Source organism: Caretta caretta, chromosome 3 (genome assembly GCF_965140235.1).
Source record: "Caretta caretta isolate rCarCar2 chromosome 3, rCarCar1.hap1, whole genome shotgun sequence".
Classification (NCBI taxonomy): Eukaryota; Metazoa; Chordata; order Testudines; family Cheloniidae; genus Caretta; species Caretta caretta.
The window spans coordinates 2,556,117-2,575,940 of NC_134208.1; the positions used below are offsets into that span (position 1 = coordinate 2,556,117).

The 19,824-nt window shown below is 43.1% G+C and overlaps 1 protein-coding gene across 18 annotated transcripts in view; it reads right to left on the bottom strand.

Annotated features, from left to right (window-relative positions):
- The window catches only part of DTNB (dystrobrevin beta), a 380,746-nt gene that overhangs the window by 275,141 nt on the left and 85,781 nt on the right, over positions 1-19,824 (bottom strand). For all 18 annotated transcript variants that reach the window (XR_007356069.2, XR_007356070.2, XR_007356076.2 and 15 more), the window contains 2 exons: positions 16,296-16,450; positions 554-659 (listed from right to left, as the gene is read on the bottom strand). Coding sequence is in view for 4 of the 18 variants with exons in the window: in XM_048846097.2 (XP_048702054.2) it covers positions 554-659; positions 16,296-16,450 (261 nt within the window). In the remaining 14 variants the exon portion in view is untranslated. The remainder of the gene's footprint in view (positions 1-553; positions 660-16,295; positions 16,451-19,824) is intronic.

Consider the following 19,824-nt stretch of genomic DNA (forward strand, 5'->3'; position numbering starts at 1 on the left):
AGCACTGGATGTGGATAGAGAGAGGTGTTGTTCACAGTAGGAGGCAGAAAGTGACTGGTGCACTCATGAGACACTTATCAAGGACACCTGAATTGGCACCCAAAAATCTTCCATATCATTAATTGATAATACTTGTTAAAGTGCGGCGTAAATGAAAATCCTTTAAAAGTTGTCGACTGAGCTTGTTCATTAGCAGAAATGTTTTTTTCTGCAGGTTATATTTTTTATTTTAAATCCTGTGTTGTGAATTATGTTAAAATCCAAATTAAAAATAAAAGTTTAAAATAATAGGATTGTTCTAGATTATTGCTTAATTTTCTGTGTAGTTATAGGGTCTCATTTTCAGAAAGGATGAGCAACTACAATTCACACTGAAGTCAGTGGGATCTGTGGGTGTTTAGCTCCTCTGAGAATTAGTCCCTGACTGCTCGGGGACTAACACCATACAGTGGGAACAATCAGAGAAAGCAAACACTAAGATCCAATGTCTGGAAAAGATCATATATACACTTTTCTGAACAGAAATTTCAGACATAATAAATATCTAACTTACCATTTTCAACATGTGCAAGTCTGTGCATGAGAGGTAGCCACACAAGGCACTGAGGGGGTGGATCAATCATCAATGTGTCTAAAAACATATTTAGCATTATCTTTTTCTGTAAAAGAAACAAAAACATGACTCACTTTCAAAAGAGAACTGCATTCTTTGTAATTATCTCCATCCTATACATCTGAAGAAGTGAGGTTTTTACCCACGAAAGCTTATGCTCAAATATATCTGTTAGTCTTTAAGGTGCCACTGGACTCCCTGTTGTTTTTGTGGATACAGACTAACATGGCCTGATACTTGACTCCATCCTATGGTTTCTTTAGTATTAAATTTACTGAGTACCAACAATGTATTACATATTGTAAAGGACAGATACAATCACTCTTCCTCCCCAAGGAATTTTCAATCTTAATTGACAGTACATCACAAACAAGATAGTACATACTACACACACAATTTATCAATAAATACAGAACACAAAGGTAAATTCAAAGGGGGTGAGTATGTAGTTAGTACTTTGCGAGTTACACTGAAAGGGTTTACAAAAAAGCGCTTTAAAAGAGGGATTCAAATTCAAAGAGGGAAGATTGTTTAGTGAACTAAGGGAGGATGTTCCAAGCACATGGTACAATACTGAAAAAAGTACAAAGACAAGAAAAGGAGGAATCAAAAGGAGTGTTTAGGCATTAGCCATATGGCAAACAAGGAAAAGAGAAGAAATGAGAACAAACAGGTAAAGGCAGAATTGTACTAAAATTTGAAAAAGTGGGCAAGGAAACGGATTTTAAATTAAGAGATTTAGGGAAGGAAATGAGTGAAATTAATTTTCAAGCACAGAACAGTCTCTCCGGACCTAGACCCATGCTTCTCATGATCTCAGACAAATTGGCAAGGAAAGAAGGAAGAATGATTGATAGAATATTGATAAAAATGCATACCGATGAGATTTGTCAGGAAGAAAAGCTAAGGAAACTATGGCTACAAGGAAAAAATATTTAACTAGATAACTTCTTAAACAGTATTCTTCCACTTTCAGAGGAGGAAACAAGACCTGTGGAAGGCCAGCCACACCCTCTACTTTTTGGGAAGCAAATTCCTTGCTCTGGCAGGTGATCTGTGGGATAAAAACCACCGTTCAGACAGCCTCTCTCTTCTTGCCTCCCTATACATTGGTGGTGCATCAAAGGGCCACCATGACAGAGATTAAAGAAGATGGTGGCAGCCCTGCATACAGCAGTGAAGCAAAAAAGGCCAAAGCCCTGTTTTCCAGGAGGAAGAAAACTGCCCACAATTCTCCAGTGCAGCAACCACCCCATGACTGAAGCACTCTTTTTGGAGAAGAATGCTATGTCCAATTCACCTATATCTTTTTGGAGTTGGGGGAGAAAGATGTATGTGTCTGCTTTCTCTTCCTAATGAGTACAAAATCATAGAAAGAAAGAGCTGGATGGGACATTGAGAGGCCATCTATTCAAGCCCCCTATGCTAAGGTAGGATGAAGTATGCCTACATCATCCCTGACAGGTGTTTGTCCACCTGTTCTTATAAACTTCCAATGACAGGGATTCCACAACCTCCCTTGGAAGCCTTTTCCAGTACTTAACAACCCTTATAGTTAGGAAGTTTTTCCTTAATATCTAACCTAAACCTCCCTTGCTACAGATTAAGCCTATTACTTCTTGTAACTACCTTCACTGGACATGAGGACAACTGATCACCATCCTCTTTGCAACACCTTTTAACATATCTGAAGACTTATCAGGTCCTTAACTCAGTTTTCTCTTCTGAAGACAATATACTCAATTTTTTTAACCTTTCCTCACAGGTCAGGATTCTAAATCTTTTATCATTTTTGTTGGACACCTCTGGACTCGCTCCAATTTGTCCACATCTTTCTTAAAGAGTGGCACACAGAACTGGACACAGTATTCCAGCTGAGATGTCGCCAGTGCCGAGGAGAGTGGGACAATTACCTCTTCTATCTCACATAAGACACTCCTGTTAATACCCCCCAGAAGATTAGCCTTTTTCACAACTGGATCACATTGTTGACTCCTATTCAACTTATGATCCATTATAACCCCAAATCCTTTTCAATAGTATTACTAACTCGTCTATTATATATTTTGTAGTTCTGCATTTGATTTTTCCGTCCTCAGTATAGTACTTTGCATGGCTCTTTATTGGATTTCATCTTGTTGATTTCAGACCAATTCTCCAATTTGTCAAGATTGTTTTGAGTTCTAATCCTGTCCTTCAAAGTTTGGTGTCATTCACAAGTTTCACAGGCATACTCTCCAGTCCATAATCTAACTCATTAATGAAAATATTGAATAGTACCTGACCCGAGACAGAACCCTGCAGGATCCCACTAGATATATTCTCTTAGGTTGACAGTAAACCATTGATAATTGTTCTTTGATTATAGTCTTTCAACCAGTCTCAGGGAACTAGAGGGTAGTCACAATTACCTGTACTGATCACCATTAATGCAGGGCTTTAGGAGTGCTTGATCCTCCTCCTTTCAGTTGCTATAGGATGCCCTGTGCCTAATCATCTTACCCTGCAGCTGAAGAACTTCTCTTCAACAGCCAGGCTGCCTGCTGCTGCCATGAGAGAGTCCCAAGAGAACTCATTCTCAGTCATCACAGCAGGAACAGTCACATTCTTCTTAGGAGAGAAGACGTGCCTGGAGACCCCTAATCTCCCCCAAAAGTGTAAAAGTCCTTATTAGACTATTACTGATAATGCACAATGAACCTCTTTTTTTATACAATATGAGAAGCAGAGATACTGAGAAGTTAGTTTCTTTAAGGCATTGGTGTGAGGCCAAGAAAAATCCTTAAATATACTAAACAGACCTTCTGGTGTATAAGGAGTGTCAAGCTGTCTGGAGTGGTTCAAGAGCATGAGTGCCAAACTCAGGCAGACTATGACGAAGCAGGGCACAAAGCCCAAATTGTTTGTGAGTTCTATACTTAGATTTCACCAAGCAAGTATAAAGTGTGAACTCCTCAAGCACTGTAACAGCCTTAACATGGGAGTCCCAGACAGTCCTCTTGGGTACTCTGGACTATCTTGCCATTCAGGTAAGCTTGCCTTTGTGATAGTATCACCATAATATTCAGGTTATTCCCAGGTCAATTGCACCTTAGATCTCCCAAGACAGACACTTGCAGCCAATCCTATAAAAAAGATTTATTAACTAAGAAAAAGAAATCAGTTATTTACAGTATTAAAGCAGGTAAACATACAAACACAAATGAGTTACAATCTTAAGTTTCCAAGGGTAATAGAAGCTTCTGTAATATAGAGCTTGCGTATGTCCTTCAGGGCTAACCCAGGATAAGCACTGGGGATCTTTTGCTTATGCTTAGTAATCCCTGACCCTCAGATTCCAAGCATCATAAACATACAGTTTTTTCCTTGTTAGGGATTTTTATTCACTTCCCACAAAGATCAAGCTGATGGGATGAATCGAAATGCATGTCTCCTCTTCATGGGTGTGGGGTGAGCCTTTTGAGTTTTGGAATCTTTTGTCCTTTGGTGTTTCACAATGATTTGTCTGGTGTCTATGGGCCTTCTTTTGTTGGGCAGGAGGTAACACCTACTGTCGCAAAACTAGTATTTCAAATGTGGTAATGCTTCTCTCCTGACTAGTGGTTTACTGTTTCAGAGCAAAAACAACGAGGAGTCCGGTGGCACCTTAAGGCTAACAGATTTATTTGGGCATAAGCTTTTGTGGGTAAAAAACCCACTTCTTCAGTTTTAGAGCAAACACTCAAATATTACCTTATAACATGGGACACAGATATTAAAAGTGAGATTAATGCATGCAGCAACTTATAAGCATTTCATAAAGTCTAAACACTAAACACATTCTTATAAATCTAATACCTATTTTAACAATACTAACACACAAGTAAGTCAGACTTGTTTCCAGCTATGTATTGGTCAGTGTGCATTTGAGGCCTAGGGGCCTTGCATGAGCTGGCACCTGGTCTGCCAGCATCATAAGGAGTTCACATCTTTTACCTCTGGTTTTATCACTTACCATACATAATGTGTGAGTGTGTGTGTAGAACTATTACAGTCACAAAGAACCATCATACCAACAATGCTGAATGGCACTTGGAGAAAATAGAAGTTAATCAACAATTTCTCTGATAATTTTACATTACTGTTGGCAGTGTTTTGACTGGCAATTGAATAATTTCTTACGGTGAAGAAAAAAGTGCTGGATAGCTTGACGCTTGTCCTGAGATTCAGGAAATGAATGGTCCTTCAAGGCTTCTGATTTTGAACAGCTGTCCTGCCCTATCCTCTTCCTCATGTGTATTAAACACTGCCTGAAATTCATGTCAGCAGTTATTCAGGATGCAAGAGATCCAAACAAACAGTCAAGCCATCAGTGCAGGGATTTCTAAATCCATGCAGAGAACAGGATAACATCTGTTTCTGATAACACGCACAATGGGCTAGGCATTGCCAAACATGGACGTTTCAGTCCCCGTCCTGAGGCGCTTACAGTTAAAAGACAAAAGTAAGTATTATGGTAACTGGCCATAGTACTATAATGCTGAAGTAACTAAGTGAATTGCATTTTTGGGGGGGACTGGAGGTAGGATGCACAGATTAGTGCCACAAACTCATGGTTATCAGCTAGCTACTTGCAGGTTTCTCATTAGAAGTGGGTTCTTGCAGAGAAAATTGAATGAAAGGGTAGGCCTTTAAGCAGAAATCTCCTCTTGATGGAACAAAGATGGACATGAGAAAGGACTGAAGGGTCCAGTGAATTTTGTCTGCTGCCAAAACTATCAGACCCAAGAGGCCATGGTAATGGCCTCACCCAAGATGTGGAGATTCAGCAGACAGTCAGGAGTTGTTTCCCAGGGTTTGATCACCATTACTGACAGTAGAAGGGTGAGAGATCCTGGACAGTGCAGGGGCAGGCTCCCAGACAAATGATCTCTGCCAATTCAAGACAGACAGACTGGAGAACTGTGATGGCACATGCAAGTGATTACGGGCAGACAAACTTTCTGGTTTTGATCAAGGGATCAGGGTGGATAAAAATAGATGATTTTTAAAAAACTAAAAATGGGACTTTATTTAAATGCAGATTTTTTAAGATCAAATACCTGTGTATTTTTAAAAATAAATCTGTTTAAGATTAAATTTGAAATTATGACAACTGATATTAAGGTGTAAAATTAGTAGAGGTATGACATCTTATTTTAAAGGTCAGCTCACTCTTTATAAATATGCCACCTTGTCTCCATGGAATGTTGTACAGGAACGCTGAGCCATGAGTGCCTGAAGCTCATTTCCTCTTTTGGTTGAAGTGATAGCAAGTAGGAAGGCAATTTACAGAGGGACGTAGTTGAAGGAGCATTCAGAAAGAGGGTCTATGAATCTCAGGAGGATGATACTGAGGTCCCAGGCAGGAGAGGGTCCTCTGACTGGTGGGCAAATATGTTTTAGTTCTTTAAGAAACTTTGATATAGTGAAGTGGTTCTCAAACTTTTGTACTGGTGATCCCTTTCACATAGCAAGCCTCTGAGTGCGACCCCCCTTATAAATTAAAAACATTTTTTTATATATTGAACACCTTTATAAATGGTGTGGAAAAAGGGAGTTTGGGGTGGAGGCTGACAGCTTGTGACCCCCTGAGGGGTCCTGACCCCCAGTTTGAGAACTCCCGATATAGCAGGATCTGATGGGGAAAACCAACCCTACACAGAGCCAGTAAAGCTTAATGAGTTGCTACACCTGCACTCACTGTTCGGTAATGAGGGGGAAGTTAAAAAGGGAAGAGGGACCACTCAGCAACCAGCTGACCAGCTTGACCTCACTCTCCTCACCCTTTTTAGGCTCTGTACTCCTTTCCAAATAATGTAATCTACTGCATACCCCCATCTGAGATAGGGTCTTAATATATCTGTGAAAACAGGAAAAAAAGGTCTGTGAGGGCTAACATGATGCGTTGTCCGCCATTACAGGATTTTTCTTGCATACCCCATGATGACAGCTTGCGTACCCCTATGGGTATGTGTACCCCAGTTTGAAAACCACTGAGTTAGGCATTTAGCTGGTGTTTTATCTTTTTATTTCCTTGGTAACCAATTCTGACTTTATGCTTCATTACTTGTAGTCACTTAAAATTTATCTTTCTGTAGTTAATAAACTTGTTTTATCTTAAACAGTGTGTTTGGATTAAAATGTCTGGGAGATTCCATTTGGGATTACAAAGACGGTGCATATCATTTTCCATTGATGAAACAACAGACTTTATATGAGCTTGTTTTGTCCAGTAGTGTGCTGGGCAATACAAGATGCACATTTCTTGGGGGGACATCTGGGACTCGAGAATCTGCTTCTGTTCTTCTGCAGTGTAATTTATAAATGGCTAGCTAGTAGCACTCAATACTGTGTGGCTGGGAGCACGTTGCATGCTGGAGGTTGTATGTTAACGGGCCAGGAGTGGCTGCTCATCAGTAAAGCAGTGTAAAAGGCATCCCAGAAAGGAAAAATGAAGAGAGACAGCTATTCAGCAGTTCACATTGTCACAATAACACAATCCAATGGCTGGAAGTTGAAGCGAGACAAAGGAGGCATACATTTGTAATGGTGAGTCTAATTAACCACTGGAACAGTAACCAAGGAGAGGAGATTGTGGAACTGATGCCACAGTAATGTCTTTCTAGGTTAGGAATTGCTGTGGTGCCATAGGTAGTGGTGCTGAGGGTAGTATTATGGTAGACAGATGTCCATTTGACTTGTGCATCGACTTCATCAGCACCAGAGGCAGCTGCGTGACCGGTGCCATCTCGGTTGCCGGTGCCGTTGTGGTAGGTGCCATGGAGGAAACATGGCTGGATCTATGTCTCGACTCCTTGGCTTTCGGCTCCGCGGCACAGCTGGTGCCAGAGGTGCTGGGAGAGTCATATGTACTGACTCTCGGGGCTGTCAGCACCAATGGTAGAGATCTTGCAGGGGACCACTTCTTTTTGTGTGACTCCCTCTGCGGAGAACTCAAGGCTCTCTTCCTCTTCTCAAGAGAGGATGGAGCCGTGCTCTTTGCTGGTTCAGACTATGTGAGTGAGCACTTGGTGGAGGACTTTTGGTCATCCTTGTCAGATCCTGGGTGGAGTGACTTCTCCATAAGGATCATCTTAAGGAGGAGATCCCAGTCATGACGGACTCTTGCCTTCAAGTTGTTGCAGTGAGTGCACTTAGATGATATGTGTGCTTCACCAAGGCAACTCATGCACAGAGAAGGTCTGTCGGACCTTGGCATCACCTTGTGGCAGGAGTCGCATCTCTTAAAACCAGGGGAGCCTGGCATGAATATTGAAAGTTCATGTACCTGAGGGAGACAAAACTAAAATATATGTTTTTTAAAACTAACAACTATCTAATTAACTATACTAAACTGGAAGAGAATATATCTAACAAGTATTTCTATCTGTTTAACTATACGAAGAGGAGAAGATGTCATACTGTTCTGAGCTCTGTCTTCAGCCGAGGACGGTTGAGAAGGAACTGAGGAGTTCGGGCCATGAGCACGCTGACCAAGACTCCGATGATCACGAGACAGCTGCTACACACGTGCAGCCCAACCAGGCACTGTTATCGAAAATCTCCAACGGCGCCGGGATGCACCGTCATCTGAAGTGAAGTGGAGCACCCACAGGGACAGCACTCGAAGAAGAATCAATATCTCTAGCTAGTAGTAATTCCCCTGTAAAGGAAAGCCAACCCCTCTGTTGGCCAAGTACGCCAGGTGATTGAGAATCCAAGTCTATAGTTGATACAGATTACTCAGCACCAGAAAACCTCACTTCTTGGTAGATGAGGCTTCCCTGGGTCCTGCCTGTAAGAGGGGGACAAGAACCCAGTGAGCCAGGCCCAGACATCACCAGTGGAGGAAGTGCATACTACTTTCATAGTATTTACTCCAAAAGGGTCAAATGAGGTATCTAAGGACACTTACATCATATTGGTCCTCCCTCAATCACTGTATGACTTATGCGTGGGTATTATTTAAGAAACTGTATGTATGTGCTGCAAATGTGTTTTAGAATCTGTGCCCAGGCATGGTTGGCAAGCTGGTTTTGCCAGACAAAGGAAGTGGAGTCACCAACCTCAGTTCATATATAAATCAGGCATTGCAAAGCCAAACCAAAGGAGGCCCCATTCACATGTGAACGTTACCAGGAAAAACAGGTCAACTGGGAAGACATTAAACAAACAGACATTCCAGGAAGGAAAACACAGGGCGTCAACCTGACTCTGGGAACAAAAACAACAGACTTTTGGTTATAAGACAAAAGCAAAAGGACGCCTGTTTTATCCTGCACTTGCTCAGGTAACCAGGCAGTGTGGTTATACCCGTGAAAACAGAACTCAGCCAACCTTGGTTGAAATGCTGCAAGAAAGGGCTTACATGAGAAATTGGTTTAGATAAGATTAGCATAGAATCATAGGACAGGAAGGGACTTTGAGAGGTCATCTATGTCATCTCATAGCAGGACTAAGTATTATCTAGACCAGGGGTTGGCAACCTTTGGCACCCAGCCCATCAGGGTAAAGCTGCTGGCGGGCTGGGCTGGTTTGTTTATCTGGAGCGTCCACAGTCATGGAGCTCCGCAGCTCCCACTGGCTGCAGTTCGCTGTTCCCGACCAATGGGAGCTGCGGGAAGCAGTGCGGACCGAGAAACTGGGCTGATCCAAACCATTCCTGACAGGTGTTTGTCTAGCCAGCTCTTAAAAATCTCCAATGATGGAGATTCCACAACCTCCCTCGGCAATTTATTCCAGTGCTTAACCACTCTGATAGGTAGGAAGATTTTCCTAATGTCCAACCTAAACCTCCCTTGCAGCAATTTAAGCCCATTGCTTCTTGTCCTATCCTCAGAGGTTAAGAAAAACAATTTTTCTCCCTTCTCCTTGTAACAACCTTTTACGTACTTAAAAACAGTTATGTCCCCTCTCAGTCTTCTCTTCTCCAGACTAAACAAACCCAGTTTTTTCAGTCTTCCCTCATAGGTCATGTTTTCTAGACCTTGAATCATTTTTGTCACTCTTCTCTGGACTCTCTCAGATTTGTCCCCATCTTTCCTGAAACGTGGCGCCCAGAACTGGACACAATACTCCAGCTGAGGCCTAATCAGCGCAGAGTAGAGCATCCTGCATCCTAATCAGCACAGAGTAGAGCATCCTGCATCCCACACACCAACCCCCTGCCCAGCCCCTTCCTGCACCCTATACCCCTCAGCCCCAGGCCAGAGCCAACTCCTACACCCCAAACCCTTGTGTCTTGCTTACAACACTCCTACTAATACATCCCAGAATGATATTCGCTTTTTTTGCAACAGTGTTACACCATTCACTCATCATTTAGCTTCTGGTCCACTATGACCCCCAGATCCCTTTCTGCAGTACTCCTTCATAGGCAGTCATTTCCCATTTGGTATGTGTGCAACTGGTTTGAATTTCACCTATTTACTTCAGACAATTTCTCCAGTTTGTCCAGAGCATTTTGAATTTTAATCCTTATCTCCAAAGCACTTGCAACCCCTCCCAGCTTGGTATCGTCCGCAAACTTCATAAGTGTACTCTCTATGCCATTATCTAAATCATTGATGAATATATTGAACAGAACAAGACTCAAAACTGATCCCTGCGGGACCCCACTCATCATGTCCTTCCAGCAGGACTGTGAATCACTGATAACTACTCTCTGGGAATGGTTTTCCAACCAGTTTTGCACCTACCTTATAGTAGCTCCATCTAGGTTCCATTTCCCTAGTTTGTTTATGAGAAGGTCATGTGAGACAGTATCAAAAGCTTTACTAAAGTCAAGATATACCACATCTACCGCTTCCCCCTCGCCCCCCATCCACAAGTCTTGTTACCCTGTCAAAGAAAGCTATCAGGTTGGTTTGACACAATTCGTTCTTGACAAATCCATGCTGACTGCTACTTATCACATTATCTTCTAGGTATTTGCAAATTGGTTGCTTAATTATTTGCTCCAATATCTTTGGGTACAGAAGTTAAGTTGGCTGGTCTGTAATTCCCTGGGTTGTCCTTGTCTCCCTTTTTATAGATGGGCACTACATTTGCCCTTTTCCAGTCTTCTGGGATCTCTCCCGTCTTCCTTGACTTTTCAAAAATAATCGTTAATGGCTCAGATATCTCCTCAGTGAGCTCCTTGAATATTCTAGGATGCATTTCATCAGGCCTTGGTGACTTGAAGACATCTAATTTATCCAAGTAATTTTTAACTTGTTCTTTTCCTATTTTAGCCTCTTCTCATCCTACCTTATTTTCACTGGTATTCATTTTGTTAGACATCCAATCACCGCCAACCTTCTTGGTGAAAACCAAAAGAAAGAAGTCATAAAGCACCTCTGCCATTTCCACATTTTCTGTTACTGTTTTCCCCCTTCGTTAAGTAACGGTCCTACTCTACCTAGTGACAGAGGATGTGGAAAAAGCTAATATACTCAATGCTTTTTTTGCCTCTGTTTTCACTAACAAGTTCAGCTCCCAGACTGCTGCGCTGGGCATCGCAAAATGGGGAAGAGATGGCCAGCCCTCTGTGGAGATAGAGGTGGTTAGGGACTATTTAGAAAAGCTGGACGTGCACAAGTCCATGGGGCCGGACGAGTTGCATCCGAGAGTGCTGAAGGAATTGGCGGCTGTGATTGCAGAGCCATTGGCCATTATCTTTGAAAACTCGTGGCGAACGGGGGAAGTCCCGGATGACTGGAAAAAGGCTAATGTAGTGCCAATCTTTAAAAAAGGGAAGAAGGAGGATCCTGGGAACTACAGGCCAGTCAGCCTCACTTCAGTCCCTGGAAAAATCATGGAGCAGGTCCTCAAAGAATCAATCCTGAAGCACTTGCATGAGAGGAAAGTGATCAGGAACAGCCAGCATGGATTCACCAAGGGAAGGTCATGCCTGACTAATCTAATCGCCTTTTATGATGAGAATACTGGTTCTGTGGATGAAGGGAAAGCAGTGGATGTATTGTTTCTTGACTTTAGCAAAGCTTTTGACACGGTCTCCCACAGTATTCTTGTCAGCAAGTTAAGGAAGTATGGGCTGGAAGAATGCACTATAAGGTGGGTAGAAAGCTGGCTAGATTGTCGGGCTCAACGGGTAGTTATCAATGGCTCCATGTCTAGTTGGCAGCCGGTATCAAGTGGAGTGCCCCAAGGGTCAGTCCTGGGGCCGGTTTTGTTCAATATCTTCATAAATGATCTGGAGGATGGTGTGGATTGCACTCTCAGCAAATTTGCGGATGATACTAAACTGGGAGGAGTGGTAGATACGCTGGAGGGGAGGGATAGGATACAGAAGGACCTAGACAAATTGGAGGATTGGGCCAAAAGAAATCTGATGAGGTTCAAAAAGGATAAGTGCAGGGTCCTGCACTTAGGACGGAAGAACCCAATGCACAGCTACAGACTAGGGACGAATGGCTAGGCAGCAGTTCTGCGGAAAAGGACCTAGGGGTGACAGTGGACGAGAAGCTGGATATGAGTCAGCAGTGTGCCCTTGTTGCCAAGAAGGCCAATGGCATTTTGGGATGTATAAGTAGGGGCATAGGGAGCAGATCGAGGGACGTGATCGTTCCCCTCTATTCGACATTGGTGAGGCCTCATCTGGAGTACTGTGTCCAGTTTTGGGCCCCACACTTCAAGAAGGATGTGGATAAATTGGAGAGAGTCCAGCGAAGGGCAACCAAAATGATTAGGGGTCTGGAACACATGAGTTACGAGGAGAGGCTGAGGGAGCTGGGATTGTTTAGCCTGCAGAAGAGAAGAATGAGGGGGGATTTGATAGCTGCTATCAACTACCTGAAAGGGGGTTCCAAAGAGGATGGCTCTAGACTGTTCTCAATGGTAGCAGATGACAGAACGAGGAGTAATGGTCTCAAGCTGCAGTGGGGGAGGTTTAGATTGGATATTAGGAAAAACTTTTTCACTAAGAGGGTGGTGAAACACTGGAATGCGTTACCTAGGGAGGTGGTAGAATCTCCTTCCTTAGAGGTTTTTAAGGTCAGGCTTGACAAAGCCCTGGCTGGGATGATTTAATTGGGAATTGGTCCTGCTTCGAGCAGGGGGTTGGACTAGATGACCTTCTGGGGTCCCTTCCAACCCTTATATTCTATGATACCCCATCCTTGGTCTTCCTCTTGCTTCTAATGTATTTGTAGAATGTTTTGTTGTAACCCTTTATGTCTCTAGCCAGTTTGATCTAGTTTTGTGCCTTGGCCTCTCTAATTTTGTCCCTATATACTTGTGTTGTTTATATTCATCCTTTGTAATCTGACCTAGTTTCCACTTTCTGTAGGACTCTTTTTTGATTTTTAGATCACTGAAGATCTCCTGGTTAAGCGAGGGTGGTCTCTTGCCATACTTCCTATCTTTCCTATGCATGTTAAAGTTAAGTGTGTTATACTTTTGTTATATATGTTACCTATTATTCTTATTACCTGTGCTCACTATGTTTTAGTGTTTCCCTTAGTTAATAAACTTCCATTTGATCTTACTATAGATTACAGTTCTGTGGTGTTATATTGGAGCTGATGCTTAGTTGAATCAAACAAGGTGGGTGGGTGGGTGTGTGCACGTGTGTACCCTATTCCCTTGGGAGTAGTGAACCTGGTAATTACTGTGAATGTCCAGCGACAGGGACCGGATGCTACAGGGAATGCTTTGGAGTGGCTCTGGAGTTGGGGTGCCCCTATTCTTAACCTGCAAGGCAAAGTACGGGCTGATAGAGCCTTGGGGAGTGTGCTTGAGTGGCTGAAGGGCTGGCAGGAGCAGGGAATTGACATCCAGCTACCACAAGAAACTCCCTCACGCTGGAGGCAGGGGAGTAAGTAGGTGACTCGCAAACCCCCCAAAAGTGTCACACTCTTATCACAAAAATGTCTTTGATCAAACTATGCATAAGCCTTCTTTCTGAAGCAGTGAATTTAATCTGGCACTAGAATTGTGCCAAGTCCCCTTTTTGCCTCAGTAAAGACAGTGCCCATTATTTTTATTAAATTGCAAAAAACGTAATTATCGCAGAATTAAGGTTGCCCCGTGGTAGCTCTTGTCCTTCCAGAATGTCAATTTCAGCAAAACTCAAATTTATGAAAACCAGGAAATACAGAGTTAAGGTACACAGCTATGTAACCTTACCTCTGCCTCCCTGGAGCTGGCAATAGCCACTGGGAATCATCTGCATAAACTCCAGCTGCCTTCACTGTGTTAGCTGTAGCTTTATTGAATGGTGAAGGAATAAGTAGAGCTGTGATCATGATCTCTGGGGAGGGCTGTAGCCTAGGAGTCAAGGGATGAGCTCTCCCTGACCCTGTGTGTGTGTGTGTGTATATCAAATGAAAGAACTGCATGTGTGCTTTGGGAGATCCGGTATGCCTCATTTCATCACTGTGTTGTATAAGCTGTGTCACTGACAAGGCACAGGGATTTTCCTGCCATGGGGATTGTCAGCAGTTAGGTGGGAGATGAGTGTGGGTTGTGAGTTTAAGGAAGGGTAAGTGAAAGTAGAGTGTTTGATGGTACTGTGTGCGGAAGGGTGAAGGGGTCATAAGAAGGTTGAAGGAGTTGTAAAATGTAGTAGCTACACTATTCTTTCTGCGGAGTAAGCTAAGTGTGAGAGTTTAAGGAGCTCTTATTCAATACAGGGCAAAGGCAGAGAGAGTATGCGCTGTTATGGGCACCACTCAAAGAGGGCATAGTTAGGTTGCGCGGGTGTGTATCTTAATTCTGTATTTCCTGGTTTTCACAGGTTTCAGTTTTGCTGAAATTGACATTCTGGAAAGGCATAAGCTGTATCTAGGCAACTTTAAAACTGCATTAACAAAGTTTTTGCCATTTAATTTCCTAGTGTTTCTAGCAGAAAGAAAAGTTGTTGGTAGACATTAGGGGTCACTGAGGCAGTTGTAATTATCATGTATGTTGTAGATCAGATGCTCCTGAGAATAGGTATTTGATAATAACTAGTTTTTACATTGCACTTTTCATCAGTAGATCTCAAGAAGGAAAATATCATTATTCTCCCTTATGGATAGGGAAACTGAGGCACACAGAGGTGAAGTGACCCGGCCAAAGTGACCCAGCACTCCAGTGGCAGAGCTGAGAACAGAGCCCAGGTTTTCTAAGTCCCAGTCTACTGTTCGCTCCTCTAAGCCACTCCATTGCTCTGTGATTCCAAAGTGCCCTCCTGCCCCCTGTACTCTTTTTTGCAGTGGGAAGAGGATAATGGTTGTGCTTTGAAATATCTGCAGTGTTTAGTTGCTAACAGAGTTGGTGAGAGAAATCTCAGACATAGTCTATGTTCCAAAAACTTGACAGTTTTATTACACGGGTAGTTACAGTAACTTAAAGCATCCAAAAGAAGACTGGTGTTTCTCTCTCCTCACCCCGTCTCCCAACTATTCCCTACAACATACAGCCCTCCCGCCACCGCCTCCATCTCACCCTGCCCTTCCCATCCCATTAAGCCATTAGCATTTTAGAAGCCTGGTGTGAAACAAAAAATAAAAACACTGGTAGACGCTGAATTTCATAAGCTTCCCCCCCCCCCCCCAGGGGTCTGTATCTCAGAAACCTCTTGCTCAAATAACCCCAAATTTGGCTCACTAATCCTAACTCCCACTCTCATAAAGCACAGCAAATTTCAAGACAATCTCAGACCCATACAGGTATTGGAATTTAGAAAAATCATCCTTTAAATAGAAATGTTTTCTCAATCTTAATTGTGGAAGAGTTGGTCTTCCTCTGTAATACAGCATGAAATTAATCATCAGCAACCGCCTTACCATATCCAGATCTCCATCAATCCTGAAAGCATAACAGGCTCCGAGAGGTGTGAAGCAGCCCATTCATCTCAGTGTGATTGTCTCAACTGAATGAGAACACCCCATGGAGATAAATACAGCCTAAAACAATAGGTCTGACACAGAGGTTCTCAAACTGTGGGGGTACACCTCCCTAGGGAGATGCCAGTTGCTGTCTTTTGGCCAGGGGGATAGCACGGCTGGAGCAGTCTGGACCGTTGCTCTGGCACCTGCACGCTGACTCCTCGGAAATAAAAGTCTGCGTCAGCTTGCACTCCGGCCCCTCTCCCATCTAGGCTCGCACCGGACTGATGCCTGCTACACTACATACCCTGTGCCCCTGCTGTTTGAAACGCTGTACTGGAGTCCAGCCCTTCTACTGAGAAAGGAACTGAGGGCTCTTCACCCAACACTGCCCTATGTACCCTTGCTAAGAGGGGCACAAGGACAGATAGGGTGCATGCACAAACTGAGTGGGCAGGGCTAGTGAAAGTCTCTGATCAAAGGAACATGAGCACCTACAGGGCCAACAGTCGAAGGTGAACCCATTGTTCAAATGGCCCCAATTTTGGATCAGTAACCGAACCCCACTCCCCCGAGAGATGCATCAAATTTAAAAGCAACCCAAGTAACCATGATGATTTTAGAGCATTTACTGCTAAGCTTTAAACAGAAATCTGATTTCAGCCTTAACTACAGTGGAGTTAGCACCCTGCTATCATTTACTCAGACCCTCTTAGAAGGGTTTGGTGTACACGGCACACAATCTGAAACAGAATGTGCACACAAACCATAACAGACGAAGCCGCTGGATTTTAGAAGGCTGCACTATTTCAACATGCAATATACAATCACATTTTGTTAACTCTTACTTGTTGTGGGAAACATGTCCGTACGGAATGTTCTGTGTATCCAAAAGAAGGCCCTTCAAATACAGCTGTTGGAAGTTTTAAAACTTCTCTCAAAAACTGATCAAACTTTGTAAATATCATCAATCCATTGGAATCTGACATTTGGGAGAAAATATCTATAAGAAGAACAAAATAAAGTAAAACCTTAGTGTAAATATAAGTTTACTGAAAAATGTATTATGCTTTCCACCACAAAAGTTTTTTCTTTTTTAGTTATGCAGTCTATTTCTACTTGTTTACCAGGAACACCCATTTTATATTACTTCTTTCAAAGATACAATATAAAACTGAACATGAATGCACTTCATTTATTATATATCCTCCAGGTTCTCTCCCCACATTCCTATACAATATATTTTTCCAATGTACTAAAAATCTCAAAGCCTAATATGTTGAAGGCAAGACAGGTGAATTTGGGATGTGTGGAGTGTAGTAGAAAGAGAGAGCCTGAAGCATGGTCCTGGTGAAAGGCCTGAATCAAAGTCAGCAAAAATTATGCTATGAGGAATGGTCAGGCCCTGTCAAGAGGAGATGCTTGCCTGCAAGTCAGCATGCAGAACATGAACTCAGCACCAGTGTTGCTGGCATAGCTAAACACCCTGGATGACGTAAACACATTCCAGCAGCCCAGCACAAGCACACTCCAACCTCGCACACAATAAGATGGTTTGACAAAAGTGATGAATTGGCAGAGCCACTGGCCATTATCTTTGAAAACTTGTGGCGATGGGGGGAGGTCCCGGATGACTGGAAAAAGGCAAATATAGTGCCCAGTTTTTAAAAAGGGACGAAGGAGAATCTGGGGAACTACAGACCGGTCAGCCTCACCTCAGTCCCTGGAAAAATCATGGAGCAGGTCCTCAAGGAATCCATTTTGAAGCTCTTTTTTAAGATCAGGCTTGACAAAGCCCTGGCTGGGATGATTTAGTTGGGGATTGGTCCTGCTTTGAGCAGGAGGTTGGACTAGATGACCTCCTGAGGACCCTTCCAACCCTGATATGATTCTATGACTTGGAGGAAAGGAAGGTGATCAGGAACAGTCAACATGGATTCACCAAGGGCAAGTCATGCCTGACCAACCTGATTGCCTTCTATGATGAGATAATTGGCTCTGTGGATATGGGAAAAGCGGTGGACGTGATATACCTTGATTTTAGCAAAGCTTTTGATATGGTCTCCCACAGTATTCTTGCCAGCAAGTTAAAGAAGTATGGCTTGGATGAATGGACTAGAAGGTGGATAGAAAGCTAGCTAGATTGTCATGCTCAATGGGTAGTGATCAACGCCTCAATGTCTAGTTGGCAACTGGTATCAAGTAGAGTGCCCCAGGGGTCGGCCCTGGGGCCAACTTTGTTCAACATCTTCATTAATGATCCGGATGATGGGATGGATTGCACCCTCAGCAAGTTCGCGGAAGACACTAAGCTGGGGGGGAGGTATATATGTTGGAGGGTAGGGATAGGGTCCAGAGTGACCTAGACAAATCGGAGGACTGGCCCAAAAGAAATCAGATGAGGTTCAACAAGGACAAGTGCAGAGTCCTGCACTTAGAATGGAAGAATCCCAGGCACTGCTACAGGCTGGGGACCGACTGGCTAAGCAGCAGTTCTGCAGAAAAGGACCTGGGATTACAGTGGATGAGAAGCTGGATATGAGTCAACAGTGTGCCCTTGTTGCCAAGAAGGCTAATGGCATATTGGGCTGCATTAGTAGGAGCATTACCAGCAGATCGGGGGAAGTGATTATTCCCCTCTATTTGGCACTGGTGAGGCTACATCTGGAGTATTGTGTCCAGTTTTGGGCTCCCACTATAGAAAGGATGTGGACAAACTGTAAGAGAGTCCAGCGGAGGGCAACGAAAATTATTAGGAGGCTGGGGCACATGAGGAGAGGCTGAGGGAACTGGGCTTATTTAGTGTGCAAAAGAGAAGAGTGAGGGAGGGATCTGATAGCAGCCTTCAACTACCTGAAGGGGGGCTCCAAAGAGGATGGATCTTGGCTGTTCTCAGCAGTCACAGATGACAGAACAAGGAGCAATGGTCTCAAGTTGCAATGGGGGAGGTCTAGATTGGATATTAGGAAAAACTATTTCACTAGGAGAGTGGTGAAGCCCTGGAATGGGTTACCTAGGGAAGTGGTGGAATCTCCATCCTTAGCGGTTTATAAGGCCCAGCTTGACAAAGTCCTGGCTGGGATGATTTAGTTGGAGTTGGTTCTGCTTTGAGCAGGGGATTGGACTAGATGATCTCCTGAGGTCTCTTCCAACCCTAATTTTCTATGATTCTAATAGAGATGCTTTGTCTAATCAGGAGGAAAGTACAAGGGGAGGTAACAAACATGTCATGAAACATGTAAGGTGATATTTAAGTTGTTTACCCCTGATTGTTTGTCTCAGTCTATAAATGATGGGATTCCTCATTTTAACCCTTCGTCCTTACGGGGTAGTGGAAAGTCCTGCCACTTATTAAGCTGAAATTGATCTGGGAAACCAAGGCCATTCTTTGTCAGCAATAAACCTGACCGATTTCCTTCACTATTAGAACGGGTCTTGTGGTCTTATTGGGCAGTTCGATTGGAGCCTGCTGTATAGGCTATCTGGCCAGAGTCGCTGCAGCATGCAGAAAGAACGCATGCACGCAGCGCAACATCTGACATGGAGAATGTAGGAACAGTACTGATATTTTTATTAACAATATCTATGACTCAATTAACCTATTCGCTTTGTATTCATACCCACTGGGTGTGAAGGAGTTAACCCCTCTTTCTCTAGGTCCAGGCACATAAGCATGTTAAGATTGGTAACAATAAACAATCAAGAATTGCACAGAGCTGGCTGACAAGGGGGAAATAAACCCTTTCTACAAAATTTTTCGCATTTTAACAAAAAAAGTTTCATCCTGGAGCAGGGAGGAATATCAAAAATGTGAACATTTTCAAGGAAAGGGATTTTAAGGAAAATTGTTTCAGGAGAACTTAAAACAGAATTGAAATAGTATTTTTCAATTCACCTCATACAGGTGCTGTACTACAATCTCTTTACTGTGAAACTGCAACTTACAAATGTAAAATTATTTTTTGTTACATAACTGCGCTCAAAAACAAAACAATATAAATCTTTAGCGCCTCACCTCACGTCCACTCAGTCCTACTTCTTGTTCATCCAATCGCTAAGACAAACAAGTTTGTTTACATTTATGGGAGATAATGCTGCCCACTTCTTATTTGAAAGTGAGAACAAGTATTCATATGGCACTGTTGTAGCCGGCATTGCAACGTATTTACCTGCCAGATATGCTAAACATTTGTCTGCCTCTTCATGCTTCGACGAGCATTCTAGAGGACATGCTTCCATGCTGATGACAGGTTCTGCCTGATAACGATCCAAAGAAGTGCAGACTGATGCACATTCATTTTCATCATCTGAGTCAAATGCCACCAACAGAAAGTTGATTTACTTTTTTGGTGGTTCAGGTTCTGTAGTTTCTGCATC